The sequence below is a fragment of the Mauremys mutica genome, chromosome 11 (genome assembly GCF_020497125.1).
Source record: "Mauremys mutica isolate MM-2020 ecotype Southern chromosome 11, ASM2049712v1, whole genome shotgun sequence".
Lineage (NCBI taxonomy): Eukaryota > Metazoa > Chordata > Testudines > Geoemydidae > Mauremys > Mauremys mutica.
In genome coordinates, this window is record NC_059082.1 from 4,251,499 (window position 1) to 4,269,531 (window position 18,033).

General features: G+C 49.2%; 2 protein-coding genes across 6 annotated transcripts in view; one reads left to right on the forward strand and one right to left on the reverse strand.

Annotated features, from left to right (window-relative positions):
* The window catches only part of FEM1B (fem-1 homolog B), a 48,920-nt gene that overhangs the window by 17,789 nt on the left and 13,098 nt on the right, over nt 1–18,033 (reverse strand). Inside the window, exon 3 of one of the 5 annotated variants that reach the window (XR_006572405.1) lies at nt 15,794–15,885. The exons of the other annotated variants lie outside the window; for them this stretch is intronic. The gene's annotated coding sequence lies outside the window, so the exon portion shown is untranslated. Of the gene's footprint in view, nt 1–15,793; nt 15,886–18,033 lie in introns of those variants that run through there. 5 annotated transcript variants of the gene reach the window in all.
* CLN6 (CLN6 transmembrane ER protein) lies at nt 1,712–17,476 on the forward strand. The gene is made up of 7 exons (XM_044979512.1): nt 1,712–1,866; nt 5,125–5,239; nt 6,612–6,710; nt 9,747–9,935; nt 10,043–10,098; nt 12,142–12,264; nt 16,600–17,476. Exons 1-7 carry the CDS (start codon nt 1,787–1,789, stop codon nt 16,886–16,888), a joined length of 951 nt encoding a protein of 316 aa, XP_044835447.1. The 5' UTR covers nt 1,712–1,786; the 3' UTR covers nt 16,889–17,476.

Sequence of the window (18,033 nt, forward strand, 5' to 3'; positions counted from 1 at the left end):
GAGACAAGGTGGGTGAGGGAATCTTTTATTGGACCAGCTGTATAGCTCGAGAGCTTGTCCCTCTCACCAACCGAAGCTGGTCCAATAAACGTGTGACTTGTCGTTTTAATCTGAAAAGTGATTAAAATGACATCATGGGGTTCGCTATGTATTGGCTCTCAAAGACTCAGATCTGCTCGATTTACAGTTGAAAAAAAAATCTCCTAATTGTCAAGCCTGTAAATTCCACCTGGGGTCTGAATTGCAAGTTGCTCTAGCTCAGGGGCAGGCCACCTATGGCACCCACGCCAAAAGCGGCACGCGAGCTGATTTTCAGTGACACTCACACTGCCCAGGTCCTGGCCACCAGTCCAGGGGGCTCTGCATTTTAATTTAATTTTAAATGAAGCTTCTTAAACATTTTAAAAACCTTATTTACCTTACATAAAACAATAGTTTAGTTATATATTATAGACTAATAGAAAGAGACCTTCTAAAAATGTTAAAATGCATTACTGGCATGCAAAACCTTAAATCAGAGTGAATAACTGAAGACTCGGCACAGCACTTCTGAAAGGTTGCCGACCCCTGTTCTAGCTGATGACATGAGTCAGAACCCAGCTCATTCTCCCACAGCTGTATTGTATAGCTAATATTTCCGGGCTAACAGGAGTGAGTAGTAGTGAAAACAAAATGTTAGTCAGTACCACAAGCAGATATGACTGAAATGACACAAAGAGCAAATATAGTGAGCAGGAAGCTACCATTTTTACACAGACCTTCTTCAAACCAGACCTAGATTTCAAGATGAACATTTCACCAGATTTCTGTACACCATAAAGGCAGAAAATATTACAGTCTTACTCTGCCCTTTTACAAATATAGCTTAATTAGTTGAGGTTTGTAAAGCCCTATGAGCATGAAAAGCGCCGCACTATGTAAGTGTTCAGTATTATCTCCTCACTCTGCACATCTGGCTAGGGTCATGGCAGGCAGACCTACAACCGAGAAACACACAGCAGTGCTAAGCAGTCAGCCAACTCTGTGTATGATGGGGGATGACAGATGATCATTGTAGTTAATTCAAGTTTTGTTTGTTTGTCTGGAACATAAAAGTAGTAGACTAGTAACTCGCTGTGTCTTATTGTGAGTTTTTACCTGCTAGGTTAGTGACAATGTAAAAGGCTCCCTAGCATAGGATGCCTGGATGTCCCCAGTTTATAGGGGCAGTCTCAATAATTGGGTTTTTTTCTTATATAGGCTCCTATTCCCCCCCACCCTCTGTCACGATTTGTCACTCTTGCTGTCTGCTCACCCTCGCAGTTTTGTTCTTTGGAAATATATTTCTGACCCATCGGCGCCCGAAATGTCATTTTCAACCCGGGGTTATATTGGTGCTAGAAACCCGGGTCCCAAAGCTCCATCTAGGACAGAGTCACCGTTGTGCACGTCCTAAAACAGCCTCACAGAACCTGGGCCAGGAGCACGGGCGGTAAACGGGAAGTCAGCCCCGGAGCCCAGTTCCCCCCGACTCGCTGTACCCGGGCCGGGCCGGGCCCGCACTTGGCGGGGGGCGCGGGAGAGGCCGGCCCACGCTCCGGCTGGCTCTGGTAGCGCCGGGGCCAGGACCCGGGAGTCCCGGGGGCCAATCCTAGAGCCGGCAGCGGCGGCGTCCCCGCCTCCCGGCCAGCCAGCGCCAGCTCCCGCCCCTCTGCGTCCGTCCCCCGGCCTCTGGGGCGGCGGCTCCCGGAGCCGCTGGCTGCCGCCGAGCCCGACGCGCGGGGAGGGAGCCGGGCCGGACGGGCACATGCAGGGAGCGCGGAGGCGGCAGTTCCCGCCGGCGGCCCCGGGCTCCCAGCAGCCGGGCGGGTCCTTCTACCAGGGCAGGTGAGCGCGTCCCCCGGGCGAGGGGCGGGGGGAGCCGGCCGGCCGGCCCTGCGCTGAACCCCCCGGCCCCTTGAAACGGGGGCCCGGGTCCAGCCCTGGAGCGATGCGGGGCCCGTGCGTAGGGCGCAGGTGTGAGCCCAGCCCCGGTTACTGCCCCCTGCTCCAGCCTGCGGGTCCCCGGCTGCGCCCTGCTTCAGCGCCGGCAAATCCCCCTTCCCCTCCTGGCCGGCCCAGGCCGAGCCCGCCCGCCGGCCCGCGCCGCTCCCTGGGCCAGGAGCCCCACCGCTTTTGGAAAGGGCTCTCCAGCCCCCTCCGCCTGCTCCACTCTCCACAGGAGCCGTGTTGGGCCCATTACACGGCTCCTGCCCTCCCTTCAGGCGGTGAGTAACCGCCAGGGTTCACTGGCCCATGGTCTCCTAAAGCCGGGTCGTGTTCCCGCTCGCTCTGGTGAGCAGAAGGGCGGGCGGGCCCTGCATGCGCTTCCTTAGCGGTTATTGACTCGGCCACCCTCTCTTTAATCCCCAAGCTCTGACCGATTCCTCCAGTTCTGCGTGTCTCCCATCTTGCCTCATCCACCCGGAAAATGCTCCCCTCCTACAGGAGGAAACACCGCTCCCTTCCTCGCAAAGAACCCTACATAATCTTTCCAGCAGTTGCCCCAAAACACGAGACACCACCACACAGCAGCCGCCAGTCTGATGTAGAGCCAGCCTAGGATTACACATGAAGCTAGACCACCCTGCCCCCAACTTCTGCAGTGCAAAGTATCAAAAGTAAATCTAAAAGGGCCTTTTACTTTCCCCTCCTCTTGTTCTGTCACTCAACTGACCTGTCCCCTGCTGCCTTTTTCTTCCCAAATAAGAGCCACCGTTGCTTGTCTGTATACGTTAAATCCTACGTTCCTTGCACTAGAGATCTTAAAAGTTTGAAAAGCACTTATGTGAAGTAGGAGCCTAAGTAGTCACTTGTGCCAATAAGATTTAAGTTCCTAACCTGCTTACTTGCTTTTGAAAATTTCACTCCTTGGTTCACTTTTTTACCTTCAAAGTGCCATGGAGGTCTCTGGCACTCTGTGGATAATAAATCTCTTATGCAGATACCTCCAGTCAGGGGAACGCTCCTGGCAGACACATTTTGCAACAAAGAAAAGAATCAAGCCCAAGGAGCCATACTCCTTCTGTACTCCCAGATCTAGTGTCACAGAGGTAGTGTACATATTGAACTCAGCTAAGCATCTCCTATCGAGGCTGGAGACTGGATGGAAAGGATGGGTCATTTTATTAACAAAGACCTGATCTACACTAGGAAATTAGATCAGGATAATTGTTAAAAAAAAAAAAAAAAAGCCCCACACCCCTGAGCAACACAGTCAAATTGACCGAACCCCTGTATAGACAGCTGTAGGTTGACAGGAGAATTCGCCTCTCGGGGAGGTGGAGTACCTATGCCTGTCAGCATACGTAGTGTCTTCACTGAATCGCTACTGTAGCCTTTGACGTGTAGACAAGCCCAAAGTCTCACCAGACCACTAGCTACCGTAGAGAAGAAAAAGCTTTGATAACATTAGATTTCCTTTCCAGTACCATCATTCGTTCTGTATTGTAGCTTGTTTAGAATATGCCCCTCGGTAGGACAACCTATCTCCATTGTGAGCTGGACAGTTAAGAACTAAGCTTCATCATTAGATAATATTTTAGCATTTGATCTCTCAAAACAGTCTCAAGGGCAGTAGGTTTCACAACTGTGACATTAATGTGAAGCTGCTATTTACCTCTAAGTGCACAAAGGCCTGATCCCGCTGTCGTATTCAAGGGGAAGACTCCCATTACTTCAGTGGGAGTTGGATCACAAGGCATGCTAACGGGAGTTTGCACAGGCAGACGGAGAGAACAATAACCCCTAAATTAGAAAATTAAGGTGGACACATTTCCAGTGTCGTACCATTTATTTTGCCGTTCGAGTGTCATTGGGCTGTAAAGCTGTGTTAGCATCTCTGCAGGAGAGATTCTGGGCGTAGTAATAGTAAGGTTTTGTCATGCAAAGTTTAAAAATAGTTGTATTTAGTTCAACACTTAAAAGAAACATGTTCCCCAAAAATAGTGCATACATGCTTATTTTTAGCCAGTAAAATATTTTTTTTACAAGTTTGTTGCTTTTGATGAATAGTGCTTTGCATTTCAGTACTGCCTGTAATCCAAGGATTTTAACCTTTGCTTGTTCCTCAGAGCGCAGTTCAGCTTTGTCACACAGCAAAGTGTAAGAGAAGCAGTAGGGCCCAGGGGATAGGGCACTGAACTGGGTGTCCGTACACCTGGATTCCAGTCCCAGCTTCTCCTGTGATCTGTTGTGGGACCTGGGGTTAGGTGCTTCAGTCAGACATTGGGCACCAGCTGAGCAGTGGTGCCTAAAAGTCCCCTAGGCTTCTGCTGGCAGGCATTGCAAAGCCACCTAAGTCCTGCTGCTGCCCCCATCCAACAAGCTGCTTGGAGCCCTCACAAACACATCTCATCCCCCGCAGGAGTCTCAAAGCAGGTGTTCCCCTGCAGTGCACACCAGCCAGAGCCTTGCACAATAAATGTCAGAGGGGTGGCCGTGTTAGTCTGGATCTGTAAAAGCGGCAAAGAGTTCTGTGGCACCTTATAGACTAACAAATGGATGCACGAGATGTACGTTTGTACATCCAATACGTTTGTTAGTCTATAACTCTTTGCCGCTTTTAGACAACAAAGACAGCCAGGGAGTTAACAGGCTGGGAATTTTGGGGTGTGTCCAGAGTACCCAATGGTTATGGCTCCCAGCGGGGATGTGGGAGACCCAGATTCAAAATCTTGTCCTGCCTGCTGTGGAGCAGGGACTTGGAGCCAGGTCTCCCACCTCCGAAGGGAGTGCCCTACCCACCAGGTTATGGGACATTCTGGGGTAGGCTCTCCATCTCTTAGTTCCCTTTCCCACACTTTGTCTGTCTTGGCGAGTTAGTCCCTGCCTCAAAAAGCTTCCAGTCTGTCACTCCATGTGTGAACAATGGAGCCTCCCTCTCCTTTGGAGCCTCGTGGGCCTACTGTAATATAAACAACATAGAGGACACAGTTACAGCACGGCAAGATTTTTTTGCCTGCTCTTCCACAACCCATTCGTATCTTATTAAAATGGAGTCTTCTTAAAGTGCAGGACAAAAGAGAATTTTCTTCCCATTACTGTCAAGAAAGTGACCTTCCAAAAACACATGGGCTGAGGTTGTCTCTCCTATCTCGTTAATAGGCATGGGTCAGCCAAGAATGAAGATACGTTTAAGACTTCTCAGTTTCATTTTGACCTGTGGTTCTACTTCACTCTACAGAACTGGGTGTTGGACTTTGGCCGTCCAATAGCTATGGTGAGTAGGACAACTTAGCTGGCAGTGCCGGTCAGCTGAGGGCAATGCAAAGGGTGGGAGGATGTAGAAGGAAGAGATTTTGAGCAGTCCAAGGAGCGGTGGGTAAAATTAGTGGAACTATGTTAGCTAAGCACAGAGAATTATCCCTGCACACTGGAACCCCAAGGTCTAAATCCTACTGCTGCCAGAACAACTTAACTTGCATCTTCTCTGTTCTCGAGGGAGGTACACGATGGTCTCTGATTGCGTATCATTGTCATCATGGTGCTATTGCTGTTGCCGCAGCGTCAATGACTGGTGCTAGCTATACTGCTTACATGGCAGAGCAGGAACCTCAGAAGTTTGGTCTTACCTCACTACCAGCTTCCCTGCATCAAAATTAAATGGAGAGGCTGGCAGCATCCGTCACTAATACACAGTACATTGTGCTCACCTCCAGGAACTGCAATGAGAGGAAAAAAATCCCATCTATCTATTATGGCTGAAGGGTTTTCACTTTCAAGCTGTAATTTTTTTTGTTGGGCCACATGATCGAAGATGACCCAAGTGTCGGATACAGGAAGCCTGCAGTGTGTACTAAATAAACAATGGATTTGGAATGGGCTTCTTAACAACCAGCCACACAAATTAACAGCATTAGCTTTTGGCATCGTTGCAGGAGTAAGTGGATGAGGAGGAGAAAGAGCAGTGTGTTCTCATCTTATTTCAAAGCTCCAATTTTAGGGAGGCTTAATATAAATCAGAAAATGTCTCTGGAAAATTGACAGTCAACTGGCTTTACTTCATGAACAGCTAGGCAAAGCCAAGACAGCCAGCTGGCTAACAAATCAAGCCACAACAACTGGGATGTGACTGCAGACCAAAACTCATTCTCTTTCTTGCAATCACTAAACATTCAGCCAGTCACCGTGGGCTGCAGATGTTTTGATAAGTTATGAATGTCATGCAATACTTGTACGGTCAGGGATGGCTCTAGCAATTTCGCCGCCCCAAGCACAGCGGCACGCCATGGGGGGCGCGCTGGCGGTTGCCGGTCCCGCGGCTCCGGTGGACCTCCTGCAGACGTGCCTGCAGAGGGTCCGATGGTCCCGCGGCTCCAGTGGAGCATCCGCAGGCATGCCTGCGGGAGGTCCACCCGAGCCGCGGGACCAGCGGACCCTCCGCAGGCACGCCTGCGGGAGGTCCACCAGAGCCGCCTGCCGCCCTCCCGGCGACAGGCAGAGCGCCCCCCGCAGCATGCCGCCCCAAGCACACACTTGGCGCGCTGGGGTCTGGAGCCGGCCCTGTGTACGGTATTTAAATCCGTTGCCTGCTCTATTACAGGCGAGGTTTTTGGAGGCTTACTGACATTTTGTTTTTCTTCTCTCCTCAGATTATTCTACCTTTAGAGTGGTTTCCATTAAACAAACCTAGTGCAGGAGATTATTTCCATATGGCTTACAATGTTATCACACCATTTCTTCTTTTAAAGGTAAACCTCAAAGCATGGATGTTACATTTTTGAAACAAACACTGGGTATGAGCAAAACTTCCAAAGACCAGAGGTTTTGCTGCAGGAATTCTTGAGGGAGGGTATGCATAACAACCCTGGTCAAATTCAGAAATCGCTTGCCAGGGGCCAGTTCCACCCAGGGTAGAACGACTCTGAAATGCTTATGGGGGGAAAAATGGTGGCTTTTAAAGAACAAGACGTTAACCAGCCTGAGATAACTGTAAAGTTTATTTGTCTTCTGACCTGCTGAGGCTAGAAACATTTTTAGCGGATGGGTAGAAATGGTTTCATTGTCAGTAACTTGTCTAAGTGCTGGGCCAATGATCAGGGACAGATTTGATCCTTTCATCACTGTGTGGGGGTAGCATTTCTCATTCTTACTCATTTCCCCACCTATCATGAACTGTACCTCCAGGTTGGTTTCTCCTCTGCCTGTTCGTAGAAACATACAAAGTGCCACACTGTATCACATCCATGGTCCCATGAGTTGAGTAGCCTGTCTCTGACAGTGGGCAAAATCAGACATTTCAGTGGAAGGTTTCATAGATTTAAGGCCAGAATGGACCATTAGGATTAGCTCTAGTCTGACTTCCTGTGTAACACAAACCAGAGAGTTTCAGCCAGTAATTTCTGCATCAGGCCAATAACTTCTAGGTGAACTCAAGGCATCCTGTCTTGAATTAAGACTTCAGGTGTTGGAGAATCTACCATATCCAGAGGTTAATTGTTCCAGAGGTTAATTACCCAAATGGGGAAAAGTTGGCATCTTATCTCAAGCCTGAATTTTTGTAGTGTTAGCTTCCAGCCATTGGATCATATGTAGGGTTACCAGACAGCAACTGTGAAAAAACAGGACAGGGGGTGGGGGGCAATAGGCACCTATATAAGAAAGTCCCAAAAACCGGGACTGTCCCTTTAAAAACAGGACATCTGGTCACGCTAATCATGTGTCTTTGTCAGCTACAATAAAGAGCCCTCTACTCTCAGAAAGCTTCTCCCAGTCAGAACACACAAGAAGTCCTGCAGCAGGCAGCTACGAACACTTCTTGCTCACCCTTATTAGTTAGAAATTGAATTATGCCCTGGAGTGAAGGGTTTATCCCTTCCAAAAAAATTTTTTGTAAATCCTTACCTTGGATGTGTGTGTTATTCACACCACTGTCCAATCCCTTTCTGAATCCTGTTAAGCTCTTGGCTGCAATGGTATCTTGTGGCAGAGAGTACCATAGGGTAGCAAAGCATTAGGTGAGAAAGTATTTCCTTCCATCAGTTTTCACTTTCTGGCCTTTCAATGTAATTGGATTTCCTCTTGGAATTTTATGAATAGGAAGCCCAACCCAGCATCTCTAGGTCATTCATTATTTAGTATATCATGTCTGCTCTCATTTGTCTTCTGCATTACAGCCCCTATCTTTTCCATCTCTCTTTGGACAGAATATTTTTGCTTGGCTCTTATTCGTGTTGCTCACCTCCGAACCCTTCTTTCTGATCTCCAGAAAGTCATTATAAAAATCAATTGAAAGCTAAGCTTTGAAAATAGATTGTCTTGATTATTACTATCTATAGAAACACTTCTGCTAAGAAGCTTATTATTGGCAGCAGAGAAAAGGGCAGGCAGAAGACCATTGTAGCTGATTTTCCAAGCTAGGAAGGAGGACACAGCCAGAGCTATGGAGCTGATCAGCTGTTTCTCCATGTGAAGCACCCTTATCAAGACTAGTCTTGAGAACTGACCTTTGGTGGAGTTTAGCTCTTCAACCAGCACTAGAGAGAAGCTGAGAATGCATTCAGTCAGGAAGAGAAATTGTTCCAAAAGTCAGTCAGATTTGCAGTCACACCAACGTTTTCATTTAGACCTTTGACCCCAGTGTCCCAAAGCATTGCAGGGCAAATTAATACCGTCTGTCTAGAAGCCTTCCTGCTGTAGAAGCCACTGATAATCCAATTTGGGATGTTCGTGCTGCTTTGAAGTCTCTGTTACTGAATTGTCCTTTCTGGGGTGAAATTCACCCTGGGCAGAGGACCTGCACAAGATGCTAGCGATTGCCCCACCCCAAGGATTGGGCCGTAAGAGCTTGAGTAAAATACACACATGGTGGTGGGCAGGTTCCCACGCAGAGGAGAATTTCACCCACAAAGTTCAGTTTGGCTACTGGTGGCAAAGGGTTATTGAATTCACCAAGCAATTTGACATGGTGCTTTGATTTTACCCTTACATTAGAGCAGAGTAAAGGAAGCTCCGCCCTCAGAAACAACTAATAACCTGAAGTACAGAGAAAAATGAGTCAAACTCCTTAGAACACAGTCCAGCAGACGTCTGCACTAAGTGAAGGAGAAGTTAGAGCATCATACAGTAACTTGGAGCATTGCTGGAGGTGCCACTCACCACTGGAGGGCACAAAGAGGCTTTCAGACAGAATCATTATGCTACTCGGAGCAGGAACAACAGAAAGCCACAGCCATTTTTTTCCAAGGAATCAGGCTTCTGCTCATGGCTGATGAATAAATCAATTGCGTTGAGTACTATTTTGGATTGTTGACTTAGTCGCAGTGCTGGTGCAGTTAAGGATGGGCTGTCAGGTTTGAGGCTAAAAAAATAAGGTGATTTATTTACAATTTTTATAGGGAAAAAATCAATAAGACCTGTTTCTTAGTCCCCTGAGCTATCTGCATCCCTGATACGGCAATAGGGGGAGTTAGGAAACCACTTCTCCTCTGGGTAGGGGATTCTGTAATTGTCCAGCAGAATATGCAAGGAATGCCTCGGGAGCATCTGACAGGATACGGGGCTGGGCAGACCCTGGCTCTGATCTGCTCAGGCGACATACAGTTTGTAACGTTGTGTAGAATGACTTGCTTGTTGGGGATGATTGGGGGGGGGGGACGAGGAGGGGATGGACAAAGACTTAAAGTTGGCATTTTACAGTGGCTAGACTCGCTCGTGTTTTATTTCCCCTCTGTTTCTACCTTCTGCTTCCTGGTTCAGACACCCTTAACCAGCCCCTTGAATTGCAGCTCATTGAAAGGTCCCCCAAGACTCTGCCCAGATCAGTGGTCTACATCAGCATCATCGTGTTCGTCATGGGAGCGAGCATCCATTTGGTGGGCGACTCCGTCAACCACCGTTTGATTTTCAGCGGGTACCAGCACCATCTGTCCGTAAGAGAGAACCCAATCATCAAAAACCTCAAGCCGGAGACGCTGGTAAGGACGCTTGGGTGTGCAGCAGCATGTGTTTTAAACTGCCTGGTTTTTGTATACTACGGTGACGCCCCCGCACGCCTTTCTAATCCGGCTTCATTCCATTGCAGATTGATTCTTTTGAGCTGCTGTACTACTACGATGAATACTTAGGGCATTCAATGTGGTGAGTGAATTACAGCGTGTCTGATAGCCGCAGAACGTAGCAGGAAGTAAATCTGTTCAGTAAAGCACCCAGTCTAGGAGACCTGGTTAGAGTACTTTCCTATAGCAGGTGCCAGTAGCACAAGTCAATCCCCTTGGAAAACTGCCTGAGCCATTTTCGCTCTGTCCCTGTCACTGTCCTGTTCACAATTCCGGACCACTCGCTGTTATTGACAGCAGGAGGCCTCTGTTCAGAGCCAGGCTGTTATCGATGTAGGATGAGCAGTTGGAGCCCTTGAAATGGGCAGCTGTGTAGGGCTCTTAGGATGAGGAGCATCCTTGCAGGCACAAGTCACCATGCTGCAGGCTCGCTGCCTCTCATCTTTTTCCCCTTTCCGTGTTCTTCCACTCAAGGAGTGTCCTGCTGGGGCACGGCGACACTGCAGTTAGACACCCGCGGCTGGCCTGTGCCAGCTGGCTCGGGCTCCTGGGGCTCGGGCCGCAGGGCTGTTTAATAGCAGTGTAGACGTCCAGTGGAGTCCAGCCTCTAGCCCTGTGAGATGGGCGGGGTCCCAGAGCTCAGGCTGCAGCCTGAGCCTGGAAGTCTGCCCAGCAACGAAACTGCCCCGCGGACCGAGGCGGCTGGCACAGGCCTGCTGCGGAGCCATACCCCTTAGTGAGTAAGGCTGGCCTTTGCTCCTTCAGCTGGGTCTCTCCAGCCAGGGCGTGGCTCAGAACCACAGTCCGACCATGATAAGAGCCGAGCGGGCAGCTGTGGGGAGCCGCGGCGGACCCTCCGTCGCTCTGGTCATGGGGCCTGTCTCTGCCCCCCGGGCCCTCCACCCAGGGCAGGTGGAGGATCTGCCGCGGCTCCTCACAGCTGCCCACCTGCTCTTACCGTCAGCCCTGCGCGGATACAAAATGTGTATCCGCATCCACGCTGGTATCCGCAGAAATGGTCCACGGATATAAAACGGATCCCTGCGGATTTGCAGGGCTCTAGATACGAGCAGCCCCCATCCCTGAGGGAAACGGTCACTGCTCTGTGTGCATTTCGTCCCAGCAGTGGATTTTAGCATGGATCCCAGAGTGTCCCTACTACAAAATGGCACAAGGCCTCCTTGGACATTGCAAATATAAATACTTTCACCCACAAATACTTTCACATCCCTGCAGTGCTCTGTGAAGCAAACTCAGTTTGTCTTGATAGGGAACACAAGTCAGCTGGCCCTTAACCGAGGCTCATTCAGTCTGTTTAAACCCCAGACTGGCGATGCCCGGCATTTGAGATGCTGTCTTTCCAAATGGCTCAATGTTTTAATAAAGCCCCTAGGCTTCCTATCAAGCCAGAGAGTGCAAAAAATGCAAGTGTTAGCTGGGGAACTTGGATCCTTTACTAACCAGCAAACTCTTGCGGAGAGGCCAGGAGGTCTGTTTTCCTTTGCACCCTCCCCCCAATACACAACAGCTCAGTGCTAGGCATGGCCAGCACTTTGCATCTCCTACCCGCACAGCTGTAATCCTGTGGCTACAGCTGTGGCCATAGCAGACGGGGCTGTAGCATTACAATCAGCACAGTAGCCTGGCCCTGAATCAGACCACGCCTTCCCATTGGTGCAATTTCCAGCGAGCCACCGACCTCAGCACAGGCCTTGGTCAGTTCGCGGGTTCACCAGAAATGGCCCGTTTGCCTCCCTCCTTAATTTCATTTGCCAAAAGGATTCCTAGGTTTGGCCGAGGGAACTAGCCGGATCTGAGGCAAAGCTGTAGCTGCAGAGTAAAGGGTTTCAGCCCTTGCAAACTTACTCGGCTATGGAAGGTTGTGAGAAGCCTCAGAAGTAGGTTCAGGCTCCAACGTGGAGAACGGCTCATCAGCCTTGTCTACACGGCTGTTTTTAGCCCCAGAGCGTGAGCCCCACCAGCCCCCGTCTGTAGATTCTGGCCCTGAGTCGCTGCTGTGGGGGGGTTGCAGTCTGTGAAAGTCCCACGTCTGTCTCAAGCTGATGTGCTAGAATGGGGTTTTCATTACTAACAACCTGACCACAGCTTTCTTCTCCTGGCACAGGTATATTCCTTTCTTTCTCATACTCTTTATATATTTTACCGGCTGCTTCACGCCCATTAAAGAAGAGAGCAGAATGCCCTTAGCCGCCTTGCTCCTGGTGGGGCCAAGCAGCCTTTATTACTGGTAAGTTAGCTAAGCTCCAGGTACAGGTAAGGGACATAGAAAACTAGTGGATGTTTGAATAATGATACAAGTGACTACATGGCTCCGAGAATAGGTAGTGGGAACCAGGGCCGCCCAGAGGATTCCGGGGGCCTGGGGTCTTCGGCGGCGGGGGGCCCCCGCTTCGGCGGTAATTCGGCGATGGGGGTCCTTCCGCTCCGGGAACCGCTGCCGAATTGCCGCTGAAGACCTGGGCCCCACGAGAGTTTTCCGGGGCCCCTGAAAAACTCTCGTGGGGGCCCCTGTGGCACTTCCCCCCCCGCCCCGGGTGGCCCTGATGAGAACCTGGCTGGTACAGGAACTGGCACTACAGAAGTAAAACTGCCTCTGTATGAGACTGTGGAACTTTTTCCATAAAATCTACTTCCCATCTGCTCCGAAATCTGAACCTTTTTTGAAGTTGGTAGCCCTTCTGGCTGCACAGCAAACCTCTCAACCCTGATCCAGATGGGAACAGATACAGTTCCTCTGCCTGAGTCATCAAACCCCTGGATGGTGTGAACAAGAGCCCTGCATGGGACTGTGTTTTTAATCCCACTCCTACCCACTCTCGCATTCTTTCTTGCATTTTATCCCACTCCCACCTGCAAAAACCTTTGAGCCTGCAAGAGAGATACAGATCCCCCCGCTACTTCCAAAAATAAAAAATAAAATAAAGGTCGGTTAATGTATTACACACACCAACAAAATGCAGACAATTTTTACCACTAAAAGAATAAATTTATGTAAAAAAATACTTTAACTCATTATGATAGACAACAAATCTTTCTATCCCTGTTTAAGTATTAAAACCTTTATTTAAAGAAGAAAATCTTGCTTGACACTGCTGAAATTCTATTTATGCCCTTTTCTTCTCAGTGACTGTTGTCTCTGAAACCTAAGGATGGCCTTTGCTGATCATTTTAGCAAAAGATGTCCAGTTAATGTGCTTATCCACAATTCCAAACCCTCCATAGCTGCCCAGTCCCCAGCTGCCAAAACCCCCAGCTCCTCCCTGTCACCTTCTATGGTGCCATTGTGTGTCTTCAGGCCAATGTTCATTACTCTATGGGAAAGGTAGGGGGCAGCCTATATTAACTCAGCAACAGTTGCTGTTCTCATACATGTAATTCATCTACATGTTAGTTCACTATGAGCCAGCATTTTAATGCAATTCATCTCCAGCTGCTGCATCAGAACCACCGGACCCATGGGGATACACTTATACAGAACCACTTATACAGAACCTCGCCACTTATACAGGGGCGAGAGGTACCCTGCTGTACATGGGTAACTCTCTCCCCTGTGTCTCAATCTTGAGTTATGCTCATGAGCAAAAGCCATCCCCACATGTCTCACTCCAATTCATTGAGGGAACAGGCACTGATACCACTCAGAGAACCACCATCAGTTGGTACCTACATTAGTCACCTCAGCAAGGAAGCCAAGGGATGAATAGATGTGGAGCCTAAACTATCCACTCGGCCTGAGACATGCCCCCCAGAGCAGGGTTGGAGGCACGCTGGCGGGTCTCATATCACCTATTCTGGGACAGGCACTGTCCAGCAGTTCAGCGCTCCAGTGGGAAAAGCAGTGGGGGAAATGAAAATTCCTTTACCATGAGATGTAACGGAGAAGTTGGCATTCCTGGCAGACAGAGCTGGCCAGGAGGAGCTTAACAAATGACTCAGCATCCAGGGCCTGCTTTCTGCATGAGAACCTTTGCTTTGGAGCTAGCAGGCTGTCAGTCACCTCTCCTTCCTAAAGGGCAGCTTGCATCGCCACTTGGGATCCGAAATACACCCTTTCTCCCCCCTGCCCCGTGGGGTCTGGCTGCCCTGCCGCTGGGAGTGAGTCTTGCCGCCCAGCTAGACAGCCTCAAACTGGCACACGAACAGCTGGGAGGCCTTTGGGCGTTAGAGGGCTTGAGAGCCCGAGCACCAGCCTAAGTCGCAGTGTCCACGCTGCTCTTTGTAGCACGCTAGCATGAGTCTGTCTAGCCAGGCTGGGAGACCTGCTCCCAGCTGCTGTACATGGGTACCCTGAAACGTTGCTCATGTGCTATACCAGACTTTTGGGGCAGCAGCTGATTCCAGCCTACACCGTATATCTACCTGGTTAGCATGAAAAACCCTGAATGCTGCCTCACCATCTCGCCATCCCCGAGGAGGGTTCGACTGAGATATTATGATCTCTCGACTTCAGATGTTCCATCTTGATTCTATTTGCCGTATGCACAATCTGTAGAGCCCGGAGCACACTGTGTTCCATGCAACTTCTAGGAATATTCACCTTTCCTATGCAAGTCAAGCAACCTTATTTTAAGTTAGTTATAATAATGGAAGTCCCCTGATATCAGTCCTCTAGGCTTTTTAATATATAAATAAAGTCCCCTTCATCTGCATGCTGCGTTCCTGCTCTGTGGAGAGAGGGCTTATTTATTTCCCATTTGCATTATTCTCCTCTTTCCAAATGCTTTCCCTGATGGCCACCAAACAACTTGTCATTTGTCTTCAGAGATTATGTTCTCTCTTATCCAGATCTCTGCCCCCTGCCAAGATTGTATTTCATACACTAAATTAATTTTTATAGTCAAATCAGCTTAATGATTTAGCCAACTCTCAGTTACCCCATTCTAATTTCCTTTAACTACATCAGCTTGGAGTTCTGCAGTTCATGTTCTTATATGTATTTAGGAAAGGAAAAGATTTAAAAGCCAGGGGGAGCTTAATTCCATCGCGTCTCCCTCCTCCCGGTGCCCTTTTTGGTTCAGATCTCAGTAAGCAGTAACCCATTTGATCATTCTGGTTTGGCTCTGTCCTGCCTGTCCCACTGTGATCTATTAATAAATAGCTGTTCTAGAAAGCCTCCAGTTAGTTTCCAATTTTCCTAATTCACTTGGCTGGCATCTCTAAGTCTCTCCTGGACCGTAATACATAGCATCATATTGATTCGCACCAAGAAACAGGGCATGACTAGATATGAAAGATATGGAGCACTATAAATGCCAAAAAAAAACCCAAAATGCTGGCTTTATGGCATTCATGAAAGATGCCAGCCACCGATTTTAAAAATAAACTTCTACCTCTAGTGGCCCAACCCTCTACAATTGCTAATGCCCTGTCTATCCTGGGGTCTTGCACTGATGAGACCACAGCAGTGCAAATCCTCAGTGTATACATGATGCAGCAGTGTAAGTCTGATGCACTGGTATGATCAGCTCTGCTAAACCACACTGGGACAAGATCCGTTTGCACAGGTGCAGCACATCTGCATCAGGGGTTTGCATTGGAGTGACTACCTCCTGATGTAAACACTGGGGCCTAGTGGACTGAGAGTAAAACTGGGACTCAGGATTCCCAGCTCAGCTACTGGCTTGCTGGGACCATGGGCAAGCCACTGCCCAGCTCTGTGCCTCAGTTTCCCCATCTGTAAAATGGGGTGAATGGTATCTCCTTTGTAAAGCTATACAAGAGTGAGGAGATATTTTTATTATAATATAGTTACAGTGGTGCAAATTTCCTTAGTCTAGACAAGTCCCAGCCAATCAGCTTCTGCCCTGCGTATTTCACCCTCACTCATCCGTCATGTTGAAGCTAGAATCTAGTCAGGTGGGAAGAGAGATGGCCAGTTTTACAATCACACTCTGAACAAGGTGGGCAAACACATTGAGTTACTTATGGTACCGGTTACAACTTTCGGTTATTAAAACAGATTTAAAATATATAGTTTTCTAATTTCCACGTTGAGAATTACCCTGACAACTGACAAATGTAAAGACGCAGCCCTGCAGCTAAGTTTCATTTTGGCTGAACAAAGCCCTCTAGGTGTGTACGGTGGAAAGAGTTTTAAAATTTACCTTTGAGAATTTAAGCGGCTCGGACTCTCCCTCACCTTGGCCAATGAAGGTCAGTTACTGTCAAGTTCCCGGCGTTGCAATGGCTGCATGAGGGAATGTTTATTTGAAAACATCTATTCATGTATGAAATATAGGGAAGAGGCATGCGGCAGTGGCCTGAGCATGAGACTGGGAGCCAGAAATACTCCCTTCTGATACAGACTTCCTCTGGGGAAATCTCTTAATCCCCTGCCTCAGTTTCCCCAGCAGTACATAATACCAGTTACTCACTGTGAGGATTAATGTTGGTAAAGGGGAAGATTTTTCCAAAGGTACAAGACACAGGTAGTTGCTCAGCTCCCACTGAAAGTCCCAAGTCTCCCCCGAAGGTGCTTTTCATCCATCAATAGCTATAGACGGGCTAAGGATTATTATTGCTACGTGGTCACAGGGGCACTAATGATATTTTTGCATTGTAGGTACCTTGTGACAGAAGGTCAGATTTTCATGCTCTACATTTTTACGTTCTTTGCCATGATGGCTTTAGTCATGCACCAGAAGCGGAAAGGACTGGTCTTGGACAGCAATGGACTCTTCCTCTTCTACTCTTTCATTATTACCTTGGTCTTAATTGGCGCTTGGGTGGTTTGGCTGTGGAATGACAAAATCCTCAGGAAGAAGTATCCTGGCGTCATTTACATTCCAGAGCCCTGGGCCTTTTATACCTTACACCTGAGCAATCTCCATTCGGCAAAGGAAGGTTTTTAAGTGGCGATATCTTTGGAGTGGTTTGCAAACAGATCTCTCGCTTTTCCTAATGTGGGTGTGTTTCAAATCAGTTACTGACCATGGTAGCTGGACCGCGTGCTGTACGCTAACCCGACCCGGGGGCAGAGGTTTGTTTGAATCGGAGGGGAGGTGTTAAGTCTGCTGTGAAATACTTGCACTAGTGCGTTGTAAGTTACTTTCCCAAGCTGCCGTTTGCCGTGTTCTAGTTTGCATTGAGTGCAGGTACAGAACTGACCTTGGAGGGAACGCTGACAGATGCCAGTCGGTACCCGAACGGAATGCAGAATGGCCTAGTCCTGGTGTACCGCAAAACCTCGTCCTAATGTAGCACACGATGGGGCATTTCCCCTGTCTTTGGGAAAGGGCCAGCCTTTCCTTTCTGAGCCGAACGGGGGACCTGCTCTCATTCCTGGGCCTCTGGAAACATGCCATGCAATGACATCAGAGCAGCGGGTCTCTGTGGGGCGTCAGGGCTGGCGTCAGACTTGCTGGGGTCTGGGGCCAAAGCCCGAGCCCAAGAGCTTCAGCCCTGGGTGGCAGGGGCTCAGGTTACAGGCCCCCTTCAGCCCAGGGGCAGCAGGGCTCAGGCTTTGGCTCTGCCCTTCCTGCCCAGGGCAGCGGGAGCTTGGGCGGGCTCAGGCGTCGGTCCCCCCTCCTGGGGTCGTGCAGTAATTTGTGTTATCAGGAGGGGGCTGCGGTGCAGGGAAGGTTGAGAACACCTGCTTTAGAGAACTCATCCTCTGAGCCTGGCACAGCCGAGCGATCCAACACCTTGGCATGGATCCTTGTGGGCAAAATTCATCCCCACCTCCCATACGACATACACAACGGCACTGAGTTAGGGGCCGCATGGGGCTTGGAGCAGGCAGGGCAGTTCAGCCTACACTTGGGAGCTGCTATTCCAGCCTAGAATAGGGGCTGCAGCTGTGAGTGCACTTACACCGGGGGTCATGGGCATGTGTAATTTAGACCCATGGCCACATTCTCCCCACCCCCGGCCATGCACTAGGGTCTGGCATTGTGCACAGGTATTGTTAACAGAGAGAAAGTGAGAGTAAGCTACACGTGCCACAGCTGCTTTAAAGCAGAGGACACCCCCCCACACACGCACACCCAACAGGAAC

Coding starts and splice junctions, on each gene's coding strand:
- CLN6 (XM_044979512.1), top strand. CDS start 1,787: ATGCAGGGAGCGCGGAGGCGGCAGTTCCCGCCGGCGGCCCCGGGCTCC. Junction 1,867..5,124: donor GGGTCCTTCTACCAGGGCAG/GTGAGCGCGTCC, acceptor TCTCGTTAATAG/GCATGGGTCAGCCAAGAATG. Junction 9,936..10,042: donor ACCTCAAGCCGGAGACGCTG/GTAAGGACGCTT, acceptor ATTCCATTGCAG/ATTGATTCTTTTGAGCTGCT.